Source organism: Chelonoidis abingdonii, chromosome 7 (genome assembly GCF_003597395.2).
Source record: "Chelonoidis abingdonii isolate Lonesome George chromosome 7, CheloAbing_2.0, whole genome shotgun sequence".
In the NCBI taxonomy this organism is placed as follows: domain Eukaryota; kingdom Metazoa; phylum Chordata; order Testudines; family Testudinidae; genus Chelonoidis; species Chelonoidis abingdonii.
In genome coordinates, this window is record NC_133775.1 from 80,584,306 (window position 1) to 80,600,612 (window position 16,307).

The 16,307-nt window shown below is 48.5% G+C and overlaps 1 protein-coding gene across 5 annotated transcripts in view; it reads right to left on the bottom strand.

Moving 5' to 3' along the window:
- Nucleotides 1–16,307, bottom strand: part of SPDL1 (spindle apparatus coiled-coil protein 1) — a 66,741-nt gene that overhangs the window by 5,989 nt on the left and 44,445 nt on the right. For 2 of the 5 annotated variants that reach the window (XM_032803683.2, XM_032803684.2), the window contains exon 11: nt 14,969–15,905. In XM_032803683.2, the coding sequence (XP_032659574.1) occupies nt 15,358–15,905 (548 nt within the window). In that variant the 3' untranslated portion in view covers nt 14,969–15,357. Of the gene's footprint in view, nt 1–10,513; nt 11,240–14,965; nt 15,906–16,307 lie in introns of those variants that run through there. The other 3 variants (XM_075068070.1, XM_032803685.2, XM_075068071.1) reach the window with 3 other exon arrangements.

The following is a 16,307-nucleotide window of genomic DNA, read 5'->3' on the forward strand; positions in this document are numbered from 1 at the left end:
CTCACCGGGGAAGAGCAATGCAACTCAGATGTAGTCAGCCACTCAGGAGCCACGCTGAGAGGTGCAGCGACGGAAGGTCCGGGTGACGGAGCCGGCCGTGGTCCTGCGTGATCAGGTCCAGGTGAAGAGGCAGGGGAACAGGAGCGGCTATCAACATGTCCAGCAGCATGGAGAACCAATGCTGCCGGGGCCACGCCGGAGCGATTAGAATCAAGCGGGCCTTATCCCTGCGCACCTTCAGAAGGACCTTGTGGATTAACGGGAATGGAGGGAATGCGTAGAAGAGGTGCGTCACCCATGGAATTAGAAAGGTGTCCGCAACCGAACCCGGTTAGCGACCCTGAAAAGAGCAGAACATCAGGCACTTCCTGTTCCTGCGGGACGCAAAGAGATCCATATGGGGACGTCCCCACCTGCGGAAGAGCGCAAGAGCGACGTCCGGGTGAAGGGACCACTCGTGGGAGCGAAAGGACCGGCTCAGACGATCCGCCAGCGTATTCCAAACCCCCGGGAAAAAGGAAGCAACGAGGTGAATGGAGTGGGCTATGCAGAAGTCCCACAACCTCATGGCTTCCCGACAGAAAGGAGGAGATCTCGTGCCTCCCTGCTTGTTTACATAGTACACCATGGTTGTGTTGTCGGTAAAAACCGACACACAGCGACCCTAAAGCTGCTGACGGAATGTTTGACAAGCAAGGCGGACCGCTCTTAATTCCCGCACATTGATATGGAGGGCTAGTTCGGGAGGAGATCAGCGGCCCTGGGTCCACAGGGTACCTAGATGAGCCCCCCATCCCAAGTCCGATGCGTCCATTGTTAGGGACAGTGAGGGCTGGGGCAGATGGAACGGGATCCCTGCACACACCACAGACTGATCCAGCCACCACTGGAGGGAGTGGAGGACGTCCTGAGGAACTGTGACAACTGTATCCAACAGACGTCGGGCCGGACGGAGCTGCGGAATGAGCCAGGACTGGAGGGGCCTGAGGTGGAGCCGAGCGTATGCCGTGACAAACGTGCAGGCGGCCATATGGCCCAAGAGAGTCAGGCAAGTATGTATGGAGGTCAAAGGCGCCGCCTGCAACCTGTGGATGATGGCTGTCAAGGCCTGGAACCGCGACAAAGGAAGAATGGCCCTGGCCAGAGTGGAGTCCAGAACGGCTCCGATAAACTCTGTCCTCTGAGTGGGGGTTAGAGTTGACTTCTCGGCATTGATCAACAGGCCTAGGTTCATGAAAAGCTTCCTGACCATGCGGACGTGAGCGAGGACTCGCTCCTGTGAGGGTCCCCGAATAAGCCAGTCGTCGAGGTAGGGGAATACATGCACGCGACTGTGTCGAAGGCAGGCGATGACTACGGCCATGCACTTGGTAAACAAACACTCTCGGGGCCGTAGACAGGCTGAACGGGAGAACCGTGAATTGATAGTGACGGCCGTCAACGATGAAGCGAAGGAACCTCCGATGGGGCGGGAAGATGGCTATATGGAAATAAGCGTCCTGCATGTCGAGGGCAGCGTACCAGTCTCCGGGATCCATGGATGGGATAATGGTCCCCAAGGAAACCATACAGAACTTCAACTTCACCAGGTATTTGTTGAGCTCTCGTAGGTCGAGGATGGGCCTGAGACCACCCTTGGCCTTGGGGATCAGAAAGTAACGGGAATAGAATTTGCCCTTTTCGTTCTCTGGAACCTCCTCTATGGCTCCCTTGTCGAGGAGCGTTCGCACCTCCTGGAGCAGGATTTGCTCGTGAGAGGGGTCCCTGAAGAGGGACGAGGGAGGGGGCGGGAGGGCGGGTACGAGGCAAACTGTAGGTGGTATCCAAGCCGCAACGTGCGGAGGACCCAACGGTCCGAAGTAAGCTGGTACCACGCCGGGAGGAAGAACGAAAGACGGTTGGAGAAGGGAGGAGATGGATCCGTAAGAGGAACTGGTACAGCGCCTCGGGCGCACCTTCAAAACGAGGGCTTGGGCCCGAGGAAGGCTTGGAGGGACCTTGGTTCTGTCCCCCTGATTACCCGATTGCCTACGCCGGCCATTCCTATTCCGCCGCCTGGCGAAGTCCTGTCTTTGCCTGGGCTGGGGTAAGGCCTGTGCTGCTGCTGAGGCCTGAATGGTCTACGTTGGGTGACCGGCGTATGCATCCCAGGGCACGCATAATGACCCTATTGTCCTTAAGGCTTTGTAGCCGAGGGTCAGTCTTATCCGAAAACAGGCCCTGGCCCTCAAAAGGAAGGTCCTGGATGGTATATTGGAGTTCCGGAGGAAGGCCAGAGACCTGAAGCCACGAGATGCAGCGCATAGTGACTCCTGAGGCCAGAGTCCTGGCGGCCGAGTCCGCAGCATCCAAAGCCGCCTGCAGGGAAGTTCGTGCGACTTTCTTTCCCTCGTCAAGGATAGCGCGAACTCTTGACGAGCGTCCTGCGGGAGCAGCTCCTTAAATTTATCCGCCGCCACCCAGGTGTTGTAGGTGTAGCGGCGGAGCGAGCTTGCTGGTTGGAGACCTGCAGCTGCAGGGTGCCTGCGGAATAGACCTTGCGGCCAAGTAGGTCCATACGCCGTGCCTTCTTTAGATTTGGGGGGGCCGGAGCTTGTTGTCCTGGCGCTCCCTCTCATTCACAGATTGAACGACGAGGGAACACGGGGGCGGGTGAACATACAAATACTCGTAGCCCTTCGAGGGGACCATGTATTTGTGCTCCACACCACGAGCAGCGGGGGGAATGGGAAGCCGGGGACTGCCAGATGGTGGTGGCATTGGCTTGGATGGTCCGAATGAAGGGCAGGGCAACACGGGTGGGCGCATCCGCCGAGAGTATGCTCACTACCGGGTTCCTCGATCTCGGAGACCTCCTCAGCCTGTACGTTCATGTTTTGCGCTACGCGCCTGAGGAGGTCCTGGTGCGCCCTGAGGTCCAGCAGGGGGGACTGGTGGATGTCGTCCCCGCCACCACCTCATCCGGGAGGACGACGAGGAGAGACCTGGCAGGAGTGGCCGGCGGCGGTTCCGCCTGGAGTACCACGTCTGACTCTGGCGGGTGCTCAGGGTCTTGAGGATGAGGTGACCTCTCCTCCATAGGGGACGGAGGAGGGCGAGAAGAAGTGGCCTCCGGAGCCCTGTGTTCGGAGGCGGACGAACGCGGAAGGATTTGCTGGGGTCCCTGGGCTTGGTGATATGCCCAGGGGGTCCAGAACCCCCACTGCTGAGGACCATGCTCCTGCTGAGTCTCGGAGAAGAGAGCGGCCGGTCTGTCAGCATCTAGGTACGCGCTGTCCGCCCGCGAAGAGACTGACCCCTGGCGAGAGGGCCACGGGGGGGCCGAACGGGAGTAGTGCGAGTCCAGCGCCCTTGACGGCGAAGACCTCCTCAGTGCCGGAGATCGGTGCCATGAGTCATACCGGTGCCGCGATTGAGACCGGGATCTGCCACCAGCTCAGTGCCGGGAGGTCGACCTGGATCTGGATCGCCGACGGTGAGAACGGCTTCTCGAGTCCCGGTGCCGGTAACGATAGCTGGAGTCAGAGCGGTGCCGGGAGCGCCAGGACCGGCGCGAATATGATCTGCGCCGCGAGTACGACCGGTACCGTTGCGGAGAGCGGGGCCGGGACTGCGAGCGGCATCGTGAGCAAGATCTTCCACGGGACCGAGAGCGGTGCCAGGATCTTGACGGTGAGCGGTGCCGACCCGGAGAGTCCAGGGATGGCGCTTGCATGGTCGTCGGCTTGCCCCTTGATCGAAGAACCCGCACCGGTGGTGCCGGGGGTTGGGGCAGTGCGGGCTCAGTTAATGCAATAAGGTCCCTGGCCGAGGAGAAGGTCTCGGGCGTCGATGGGACCACCAGCTCAACCCCAGATCTTGGTGGGGAGCTGGGAGGGACCGGACTCGACGGACCTCCCTGGCCTGGAGTCGACGAAGTCCCTGGCACGGCCACCGCGGCTGGAGTCAGCGCCGGGTGCTCCTTTCGAGCCTGTTTAGCTGGGGTGGAGGACGTTGACGGCCTCTTCCCCTGGGCCGGTGCCGGAGAAGGTCGGTGCCATGGCGTTTTTGCAGCCCCGGAGTGGTCCGGTGCTGGAGCTGCGGCACTTGGTGCCAAGGACAAAGGGTTGAGTGCCGCTTCCATCAGGAGAGTCTTGAGGCGCTGATCTCGCTCCTTTTTGGTCCTCGGTCTGAAGGCCTTAGAAATTCGGCACTTCTCGGAGACGTGCGATTCCCCCAAGCACTTCAGACAGGCGTCGTGGGGATCGCTAGTGGGCATCGGTTTTTTGCAGGCCGAACATGGTTTGAACCCCGGCGAACCAGGCATGAGCCCGGCGCCAGGCACGGGAAAGGGCTAGCGCCCAAAGCCCGCTAACTATACACAACACGAACTATTTACTACAAATATACTAAACTATTTTAACTATAACTAAAACTAACACTAGAACTATAAACGACGAACAAGGAGAGCTAGGGATGTGGAAGACAGCTATGCCGCGCTCCACAGTTCCAACGACCGACACGGCGGTAAGAAGGAACTGAGGAGCGGGCGGGCCAGCAGGGGTATATATTACCCACTATGGCGGCGCCACTTTAGGGGGCGACCTGCCGGCCCGCTGGAGTTGCTAGGGTAAAAGTCTTCCGACGAGCGTGCACACGCAGCGCGTACACCTACTGGAATGGATATGAGCAATCACTCGAAGAAGAATTAAAGGGCCCAGACCTCCTGCCACTGAGGGGAGCCTGAGCCTTTTAAATCCCAGCCCCAGCCTGGTCACTGGAGCCGTGGCCGGGATTCAAAGGGCTCTGGGCTGCCCACAGCCATGGGGAGCCCAGAGCCCTTTAAATCCGAGCCGCGGCCAGGATTCAAAGGGCTCTGGGCTGCCCGCAGAGCGCCGTCTTCCCAGGATTTACAAATCCCCCCGCAGGTCGCACAGTGAGCCTCCACGGGCCGCATGTTGTGCAGGCCTGCTCTAAGGCATAGTGTTTTGTGAATATATGGGTTGATGCTTAAGTTGCTGCTCTGCAAATGTTAACAATAGGGACACCGAGGAAGCCTACTGATGTCCAAAGTACTCTGGTAGAGTTCATTAGGACTGGTAGATGAGAGTTTTGATAACAGAGGTGGATACATCCTGATATCCACTTAGATAGTCTCGATTGTTCTATTGCAAAATAAATAGGAGAAGCTATTATAACAACAAATAGTCGGAGATTTTCTAAATGAACAAACAGCATGTGGGAGTGATGCCTCCCTTCCATCTGCATGTGGTTTGGGAAAAAACACAGATAAGTAGATAGGCTGATTCAGATGAAGGGGGGAGGCAATTTTGGGTAGGAATTTGGGGTGTGGTCTTAAGGCAACTTTGTCTTTAAAGGAAGTTGTGTAAGAAGTGTGCCAGTATTGCCCCTAGTTCTCCCAGCCTTCTGGCAGATGTAATGGCAATAAGTAAGGCCACCTTCATGGATAAGTGGAGGAGTGAGTATGTGGCGAGTAGCTCAAATGGTTTTCTCATAAGCCCATGTAGGACAAGATGGAGGTCCCACATGGGCAAAGCATTCCTTATTGTGAGGTAGGCATTCTCAATGCCCTTAAGAAAGCGTTTAATCATCAGGCGGGCAAATATAGTGGCTCAATCCACTTTGTCATGGAAAGAGGTAAGAGCTGCCAAGTGTACCCTGATGAAGCTTGTGGAGAGCCCTGGTTTTTTTTAATTATAGTTTGTAGTCCAGGACCCTTGGTAGAGAGAAAGATGTTGGTAAGATCTGTTTATCTTGACACCAAACGCTGAATCAATTCCACTTTTGGATATAGGTCTTTGTATTCACTCTCCGACTGTTCACTAATATATCTTTTACTTCATCTGAACAGGCTTCCTCAACCACAGTCATGGAGTAACCAGGCTGCGGTGGAGTGGCAGACGTGTCCTGCATATTGTGATAGAATGTGAGGTACTAGGGGAAGGATTCGAGGCAGGCTCACCGCCATCTGAAGGAGATATGGAAACCATGTTTGTCTGGGCCATGCAGGAGCTATCAGAATGACACTGGATTTGTCCTCCTTGGTCTTCTGAATGACTTAGTTTAGGAGTGGGGTCAGAGGGAATGTATACATCAGTGGCACATCCCATTTGATGAGAAAAGAATCTAGAGAGCAGTGTCCCAATCCCGCTCTGTAGCAATATTGCGTGCACTTGGTATTCTGTGCTGTTGTAAAGAGGCCTATGGTGGGAAATCCTCATAGTTGGATCCTGGAATTCTACGTGCCGTATTCAATCTCCCATTCATGGGTTTGTGAGAACTCTGCTTAGCGCTTCTGCTGTTGTGTTCTGAAATCCCAGAAGTTAGGATGCTGATATGTTGATGCGGTTGCTGATACACCAATTCCAAAGTTGTACTGCCTCTGTGAATAGGGAGTATGATCATGCTCCCCCCTTGGTGATTTATGTAAAACTTGCATGGTATATTGTCCATGAGGGTCCCAATGGCTGAGTTTTTAAATTAGAGGTAGAAACTGATTGCATGCATTTCAGATGGGACTCCTGTACAGACGTTCTTTGGTTGTATTCACCATTTTAGGGAGTCTTTTACCCTGTGTGGCATCTGTTTAGAGAGTGCCACCACAAGAGATAGAACTTTGGAAAAAACCCTTGGAGCGGTGGACAGGCCGAAGGGTAGTACATTGTATTGGAAACGTTTCCCTAGAGTGAACCTCAGGAATCTTCTGTGTGATGGGTGGATGGTAATACAAGTCCTGCAGATTGAGAGACAATCTCCCTTCTCTAATGCTGGAATTAGTGTAGATAATAACACTATTTTGAAATGCTGTGTTCCTGCGAATTTGTTGAGTTTCTGTAGATCTGGGATGGGTCTCCACCTGCCAGTCTTTTTCTGTTTTAAAAAAGAATGCGCACCGCCCCCTCCTGCCCTGGTGTTGCAATGCAGGTTCCTTGGCACAGAGTTGTAAGAGGTGATTTATTTCCCGTTGCAGCAGGTGCTCATGAGATGAGATAAGTCTCTGAAGAGGGATGGAAGAGGAGGGGAGAATGGGTAGATGGAATAGAGGTAAAGGGAATGGAGTAATCCTTTTGGATAAATTCTAAAACCCATCTCTCTGTTGTGATGGTGTTCCAGACTTGGTAAAATCGAGACAAGCTATCTCCAAAATGACAGGAGACTATTTCTGTTTCCGGAGTAGTGGTCTTGTGCCCTTGATCACACCTTGAAAACTGTTGTCTGGAGTGGATTGCTGAGGTGTTGAGGGTTGATCTTGGTTTTGTCAACATCTTTGTTATTCTTGTGGGGTTGCAAGTACAGTGTTAAACAGAATCTTTGTGTACAACACCTGCCCTGTTTCTTTTTATTCGCAGGTGTATAGATGCCCAGAGATTTTAACGTTGCCCTTGAGTCCCTGAGAGTGTGAAGGGACTCATCGGTTTTGGCCGCAAACAACTTTAGGCCTTCAAAGGGCAGATCTTTCACTGTCAATTGGAATTCCCTGGGAAAGCCAGAGAGATGTAACCAAGAAGCACAGCGCATGAACACACATGTTGCTATGGATTCTGCAGCCATATCTGCCGAGTCCAGTGAGGCCTGTAGTGCTGCCCTGGCGATGAGGTGGCCTTTTGTAATTTTGACTTTGAACTGTTCTTTCCTCTCATCTGGCAAAATGGTCAATACGTTCAGATATCTTTGAAAAAGACAGTGTGAGCGTACCTGGGTAGTGAAGATGCACAGTTTGCTATGCGGAACTGTACAATGCCAGACAAATATGCTTTGCGACTGAAGAGGTCTAGCCTCTTTCAGTCATTGTTGTTAGGTGTTGTTCTGGCTTGGTGCTGATTCCCCCCTTTCATTAAACAGCCTCCACTACCAGGGAATTTGGTGTGGGGTATGTAAAAAGGAATTCAGCGCATTTGGATAGAATGTAGTATTTCTTATCAGATCTTTTGCAAGAAGATGGCACTATTGTGGGCATCTGCCAGATGGTTCTGGCAGGCTCCATAATAGCATCATTGATTTCAAAGATTGCATTGCCAGAGGTGGATATCTGAATTATATCCAAACAGATTGTACTGTGATTCTGGTAGCTCCTCCTGAGATACGTCCAGCGATTCTGCTACTCTCTTAAAAAGGTCCTGGAACTGCTTGAAGTTCTCCCTGTGGTGGGGGCATTATTGTTTCGTCGGGTGATGAAGATGATAGGTTAGCTGGTGGTAGGGCCTTCTGATCTGAATTTCTCTGTTTCCTCTGCCCTTCCCTCATGCATGTCTGAAGGTGGTGGGAGAGATGGTGGTGGCGACTGCGGAGCTGTGGGTCTTGATGGGACAGGAGGTCTGCAGTGTTGGGCCTATATTACGCTCACAGGTCCCAATAAGGCCAGTTGGGAAAGAATGGCATCAGAGGCAGAGCCCGTGTGCGCCAAGACCAAGAGCACTCATCTGCAGGATAATTTGATTGGTGGGATAGCCTCAGTTTGGGTGAGGGGTGATGAGGTGTATAAAGCAGCAGAATCCTGTGGCACCTTATAGACTAACACACGTTTTGGAGCATGAGCTTTCGTGGGTGAATACCCACTTCGTCAGATGCATGCATGACAAACACTCCTTTATCTTCCTCATCCTCATCACTTGAAAGAGGTGGAGCCGAGCGAGGTGAAGTTGACAGTGGACTCAGTACTGACCAGGTTGGAGTGCTGTCGGTGCTGAGGAGCGGCAATTCAGAGGTTGAGGATTCCCACAGATCTGCATGCCATAAGAACTGGTGCGGTGCGGCCATGGGCATTACAGGTGTCGGTGCTGAGGGTTTTATGCCAAGCTGTGCAGGCACCACAGGTGGCGTCACTGTGCTGCTTGGTGCTGAGTGCCTCTTTGTTTCCGTGGGTGCTGATGTGGAGGGCTTTATTGTGCTCTCTGAGGTGCTGTTAGAGCTTGCCCGCTTTGGTCCTTTGCTCTATTAGAGCTCCCCATGTCGGAAGGACCTGGGGTCTCGGAGTCCAATGTGCTCAGTACCATTGGTTCAAGATGGACTTGGCAGGTGGGGAATCGCTGCTTCTTAGCTGATTCCCTCTGAGTAGAAGTCTTAGCCTTCTTTTGTGTGGCCTTTTTAGATAAGTGCTAATAGTGAAGAGCGGTAGGAGTAGGTCCTCTGTCAGAGACTGCTGATGGAGACTGTTGGCCTGGACGGGTCTGAGACTCAAGGTCCAAGGTCTCCATCATGAGTAATTTCAGTTGGAGATCCCTTGCCTTCCTGGTTCTGGCCACGAGGTTTTGGCAATGTAGAAACTTTTGAGAAATGTGGGTCTTGCTGAGACACCAGATGCTTTGTACATGTCCATCAGATATGGGGATAGAAAGTCTGCAAGTCAGACAGTTTGAAACCCAGTGATCCAGGCATGCTGGATTAGTCTGGCTCCAAAATGCAATAGGGGACAGTCTACGGGAGCCTAAACCTAGCTTCCTACTGAGGGCAGATTCAGAGAAAAGAAGGGAAATTTTTTTTGGTAAAATAAATAAGATAAGGGATAACTAACTGTTACTTATCCTACCACTAAAACTATCTTTTTTGGATCTAAAACTATAAAATGTTTTTTTGGACCTGCCGTTACATCCCAGACAGACCTTAAATTTTGAGGGGATATGGCAGTCCCCCAAACACCACAGGCTACGCAAATGTCCATCACAGCAGGGAAAAGACCTGTGGTTGGACTTAAACATGTGTGTTAGGCATAAATTATGCCCTAGCACAAAGAGCCAGAAGTAGGAGGGGGAAAATACCTCTCCAGAAGCACCAAACAAAAAAACCCCATAAATTAAATAAATAAACTGGGAAAAAACAAACAATAATGAATAAAGACTTCTACAAGGTGAAAAAGTCAAGAAGCTGAAACAGCAAAGACTTTGCCTCAAGCTATAGACAGTTGAGCAGGAACTGAGTGGCGGCTGGCTTGTGCCTGCCTATATCTTCTTATACGTATGCATAACACGAGATGTTCTGTGCAGGCACAGACCCATGAGCACTACTTTCCAGTCTCCAATCAAGAGCACATGGGCACATACTGTGGTACTGAGGTGGATGCACTCATAGCAACATATACTCTAAGAGCCATCTTGCAAACTTCATGGTTGGGTAAGGAGTCTGTTGTCCAGCTAGACTGATAAGCTTCATCTAAAAAAGCAATTATGTTCCTGTAGCACTTGGAGTTTTGCTTGCCAAGTATCTTCTTGCTAGTATTCCCTCTGCTTGATGGCTCCCACATCCCTCCTTCCCTTGATGTCCTCTGAACCACTACCTGCAAGTCCCTCAGACAGTTTAATGTGTACAAGAGAGCCCTCTGACAGAGAATTGAAAGTGTGCTACTCTGCTCATTATCTCTTGATAATGATGTTTAGCCAGTGGTTTCTACAGTGTAAACAAACAGATGAACAGTAATTGATTAAAAATAAACAAACAGTTAACCTATGCCTGAACTTTTGTTTGACTCCACACACAATCCAAGCTCGCGCTCTCTCTCACACACACACACACACACACACACACTAACAAATGGCTGAGTTTCCTGACAAAAGATTGGTAGAAGGCTGTAGCAGGGTGGACCCCTGCTCCTGCCCTGAAGGGGTTAAAAACAGCCCTGGGAAGGGGCTGTGACTGGAGAAAGCAGCCTTTAGGCTGGGGCCAGAAGCCTGGGCTGATTGGGAAAAGTAGGCTCAGCTGTGACCATGCTCCAGTCAGGCCCAGCTGGCCCCTATAAGAGGCTGTGAACCAGAAACCAAGACAGTCTCTCTCTAGCTATAGAGGGAGATGGGCCTGGCTGCAGGACATAAGGTACCTGAGTGAAACACGGCTGGGGAGCTCCAGCCTGGAAAGCCCCAGGCTGCGGCCTAGCATTGGGTTAACAGCTACTGGGGGTTGCAGAGGGCAGCCCATGGGTAGGCCAAGGCAGCAGGTCCAAACCCTCCTTGCCAGTGATGAGTAGGCCGATACTGCAGTCTGCCTCAGGGCTTGGGGCTAGACAATGACTGGCAGTAGCCATATACTGAGGCAAGGTGGGGATAGAGGGTGGGGTTCCCTGGGGAGGGGAGACCCTGAAAGGGGTTACTGCCAAGGGGCAGCACCCCATGTAAAAGGGCACTGGGTCCAGGGAGGGACACGGGCCAGAGGACAGGCGGATCACCGGCCTGCAGAGGGCACTCTAGAGCTGGAACGAGCTAATTCCAAGGAGTCACCAGAAGGAGGCGCCGCAGGGGTGAGTCCAGCCTGTCTACAAAGGCCAAAACACACAGAAAGCCAATTAAAATTCAGTATGTTTACATTACAAATTCTGGTGAAACATTGCCAAAAAAACTTTTACAAGGTAGGCTCAGTATTGGATAACTGCGTCCATGCATAAATAGGACCCTATCAAATTCACTGTCCATTTAGGTCACTTTCACAGTCACAGAATTTTAAAAATCATAAATTTCATTATTTCAGCTATTTAAATCTGAAATGTCACTGTTGTAATGTTAGGGGTCCTGACTCAAAGGATTGGGAGGTGGGAGGGGGTGTCACAAAAAGTTATTGTAGGGGAGGTTGTAGTACTGCTATTCTTAATTCTGTGCTGCTGCTGGAGGCGGAGCTGGCTTCAGAACTGGGCAGCTAGAGAGCAGTGGCTGCTGGCCAGGAACTCAACTCTGAAGGCAGAGCCAGCAGCAGCGCAGAACTAAGGATCTGTATAGAGTAAAAGCATACAAAAGAGAGACCAGATTTCACAGTCCGCGATGCATTTTTCATGGCCATGAATTTGGTAGGGCACTAATAATAAAACATCACAATAATAAAACATCTGCAAGTTTCAAGCTGCAACATGTTACTGTACCATGTACCCAAGTCAAGAGTTCTGTTAAGACTATTTCTACCTTGACGCAAACATCAGCTTGCATGACTCAGATACTTCTCACACACACACACACACTCTGCCTTATCAGGTAATTAAGCTTTTCACATAAACAAAAATATATTAAGCTAACTGACAAGTCAGATATACAAACCCTCTCTACCTAACCATCATCAGTTCTCCTCCACCCTAAGAAAGTAAGAGTATGGTACAGCAAGTATCTATAGGGAACATTAAGTGATCTCAACTCTGGTTATTATAAGTAAACTTCCTTTCTCCTTCACATTATTTCTTCTGCCAAGCCCCATTATAGTATATCATGAAACAAACAAGTTTATGGAAGAGAGCTGAAAAGTGATAACTACTCAGAGAATGAACGACTGTGTATTTCCAAATAGCATGCAATCTGGCTCCTTCACAGAGAGATACTTCAGGAAAAAAAAAAAGTTAATTTAAACTTCAAGATGGAACATCACAAATTCCAAAGAACAGACACTGAGTAAAGCAATTACTCCTCCCCCTGAGGATCATGAGCTAAACAGGCTTATAGAACTTTGCCAACAGGAATGAAAGCCTTGCTGTTCTCTAATGAGTCTACATGATGGGGTGCAGGAGGCACAATCAGGATAATCCAAAAGGAAGAGTTAAATGAAATTAAAATAGCTGAGTCAGAACACTTCCCCTTTGCTGGAAAAGGAAAACCATGGAGAACAAACCAACATTTAATACTATAGAGGCCAAAAGCCTTAGAGTTTTGATTTTTCTTTTCTATATCTATGCGCTATCTAGGCCAACAAAGTGGTGCAGGAGAAATAAAAATTCTTCCCATAAATTAAAAATTTTGCTTGATTTTATTTAGTCTTCATCCCTCCACCCCCATCCTTTACTCCCCAAACCCTCCATTTGTCAGACACTTTCTTCCTCAGCTTTAACCTCCCTTCAAACCCACAGCTGACTTCTCTAATCCACTTTTTCACCCTCAAAAATGCTACACATGTTAATCGCCTTCCGTTAATCCATGAATTATGGATGTTACTTTCTGCTGATGCTGCTTCATCAGTTAGTCATACCAGGGCACCTCTTTCACATCCAGCTTTAAGTGTTTCCTTCCCTTCTAGATAAGGCAAGATGACCCCAAAAGAGGCCCGAAACTCCAAAAGCCATTATAACCAATTTGCCCCCTCAGGTCTACCCGATTTTTGACATTCCTGCACATTCTTCCTCACCTTCCTCCTAGATGACGGATGTGGAGTCAGTATTTATGACTAATTTACTTAAAATCAGTTGGACAACAAGCTCACAAGACTGTTTGAGAGGGGACAGATTCTACTCTAACTAAACTAGAAGCTCAAAAATTGTGCTCCCCAAACCAAAACAATCAATATCTGAATTATACCACAAGCCAGACGTGTGCATCCTTTGAGTTCCTTATATTTCTTACAAGTTGTACATGCACTTAACTGAATCTTTGTGACCTTCTCCACATGTTGAAACAGACAGTTGTCACAGTATAATTTGTTATTAAGCCCACTCTCACTCATTAAAAAGGTACTCTAGTTACTAATGCCAACAGATAGCAGAACTAAGCACCATCTTTTAGCATTAAGTCCCTCTGCACTTCCTGGCCAATATTGGATTTTGTCTTACCATATTCCCCTCTGTTCCTCTCATAACAGACTTGAGGCTGCCTTGATTTTCTTCTCACCCAAGCCCTTTTCCATGCTTCTGCATATATGTAATGCTTCCAGGAACCCCACTTCCCAAGCCACAGCCCCTTCATCATTCAGAGCCTTCTTACCCTCAGTCCATTTAACCTACTAATTAAAATGGAACCAGCAAGTTCTTCCAACCCAGTGATGATGCAATGTTACACTGAGAAAGCACAATGGGGGTATCCCTCTATTATTCATCAGATCTTTTCTGAATTTATATTTTAAAGCTTCTCTAAATAGCGTAAATATAAAACAGTAGTTATGAAGTGCAGTGAATGAGACTTGAGTTTTGAAGAAAAAAAAACAAACAAACTGATCACACCATTTTAATTGCCTCTAATTACATCCACACAAGGAAGCAACAGAGGTTGCACAAGAATCTTTACTACTAGCATTTTCTAACTTTGACCTCACAACCTTAACATTCATTCAGCATACTTCTGTATCTAATTTCCATGTTTTTTAAACAGTTTGTATTATGTTTGATTGTAGTATATTTGGTTCCAATATAAAGCATTATACTGTACCATGAACAATGCTAAATAGAAGCCTAAGAAAAAAAATATTTCAGAAACGAGTGGGGGGGGGGGCAGAAGGAGAAGTTTCTGAGGGGCACTATAAAGGAGACAGAGCGTGGCTACACTCAAAACTCCAAAGCACTGCCGCGGGAGCGCTCCCATGGCAGCGCTTTGAAGTGCGCGTGTGGTCGCAGCGCCAGCGCTGGAAGAGAGCTCTCCCAGCGCTGCACGTACTGCACCTCCCCATGGGGATTAGCTTGCAGAGCTGGGAGCCGCGCTCCCAGCGCTGCGGCACTGTTTACACTGGAGTTTTGCAGCGCTATAACTTGCTGCCCTCAGGGGGGTGTTTTTTTCACACCACTGAGTGAGAAAATTGCAGCGCTGTAAAGCGTCAGTGTAGCCAAGGCCAGAGTCAACATTAGAGGGAGTGGCTCACATTCCTGCAGCTTTTCTGGCAAACGAGCTTTCCCCACGGGAACCTATATGCAATACTAGGTTGAAAGACTGAGGCAAGAACATGGTAAAGAGCAAAGTAGTAAGAAAGCTGGACACCTCATGGAAAATCAACATTTTTAAAAAGGAAACTTAGCTTTTTTCCAATCAACATTCTATTCCACCCTCCTTCCAGAACAGCTTCACTCAGCAATCTTTTCAACATGGCTACACTATTGTGTGCAGAACCTGACCTGAAATACTAGAAAGCCAGCATTTTCTGATTTTTACTTACATAGCTTTTTGACCTTTCATTAGAGCTCAAATGTGTAATTTTTCTATGTACTCACACATGCTCCCACATGAGAATATTAGCTTGAACAGAAAACAGAGCATCAGCAAACAGAAAGTAGCATTCCTTTTACAAAGACAAAAAGGTTGGAGCTCTGTAAACAGTGCTAGGTCTCTATCAATCATTACTTAAATTTTGAATAAAAGAGTGAAAGTTTTAGTAATTTTGACGAATATTAGTTTTCAAAACAAAAGTTATGTTATTACATAGTTCATCAAAATATGATCTTGAATAGTGGTAATCATTTTTTGTGACGTGCGAATTTTAGGCTTGCTTTAAGTCTTAAGTTTTCATACTACTGGAATGCAATCCATAAAGTCCTGCCATAGTTAGTTTTGCATGGCAGCCTCAAACTGACCATGAAAAGAAGCCTCAGCCAACGAAGATTGATCTATCATGGTTAAGTTAAAGATATACAAATTGACACTGATATTTTGAACAACAGTAAACCTTAAATATCAGTTATTCCCAAGATCCAGGTTTATGATTCTAAGAGTCATTTTCATTAGCAATCATTTTAGCCTTTTTAAAAGGTTTTGAAAAGTTGAGTGTAGGCAGCCGGAACTGAGGAATTACACTGCATGCAACACTGAGAAAATAGATAAAGAAGTGGATAGCATAGTTCATGCAGCGAAAGAAAACAGATGCAGGTCTGTGCTGATTGCCATGAGCATACACACAAGATGACACTGACCTGGAGGCAGCTGGAGTTAGAGAGTTATTTCCATTTCTTTCACTTGAACCTTTGATGTTATCTTCTTTGATTTTCACTCTTTTCCTATCCTTCTCAGGTTCAGCCCTTTGTTGTGTTGCTGGAAGAGGAGTGATGTTCATTGGTGCTGCCACAAGTACATATTTTCTTTGAGGGTCATCACTTGGATCCAAGTTCTTGGTATATATGTTTCTTTCTTCTTCATTTTGAGATGAAAAGTGAGGAGTTTCCTCTACTGTAGCATTTTTGCTCTTTCCAGGTTCAGAAGTCATGTCCACTGGAATCTTCTCCCTCCTTTTTATGCTTTTAGGGATTTTAATTAATTCTAGAGAAGAATGATAGTTATGTTTGTATACAAAGAAACATGTTGGTAATTGAAACAACATACACTTCCATATAATTACTGAAACCAGCAAGATAGCATTTAATCTATTCAGGTGACTACTTGTTTAATGCAGACCATCCCAAGACGTTTAGCTGCCTCCATGCTGATGGAGCTATCAGACTTTTTAGTAACATACATCTAAGGCCTGGTCTACACTACACGTTTAAACCAATTTTAGCAGCGTTAAACCGATTTAAAGCTGTACCCATCCACACTACAACGCTCTTTATATTGATATAAAGGGCTCTTTAAATCGGTTTCTGTACTCCTCCCCAACGAGAGGAGTAGCGCTAAAATTGGTATTACCATATCGGATTAGGGTTAGTGTGGCCGCAAATCGAC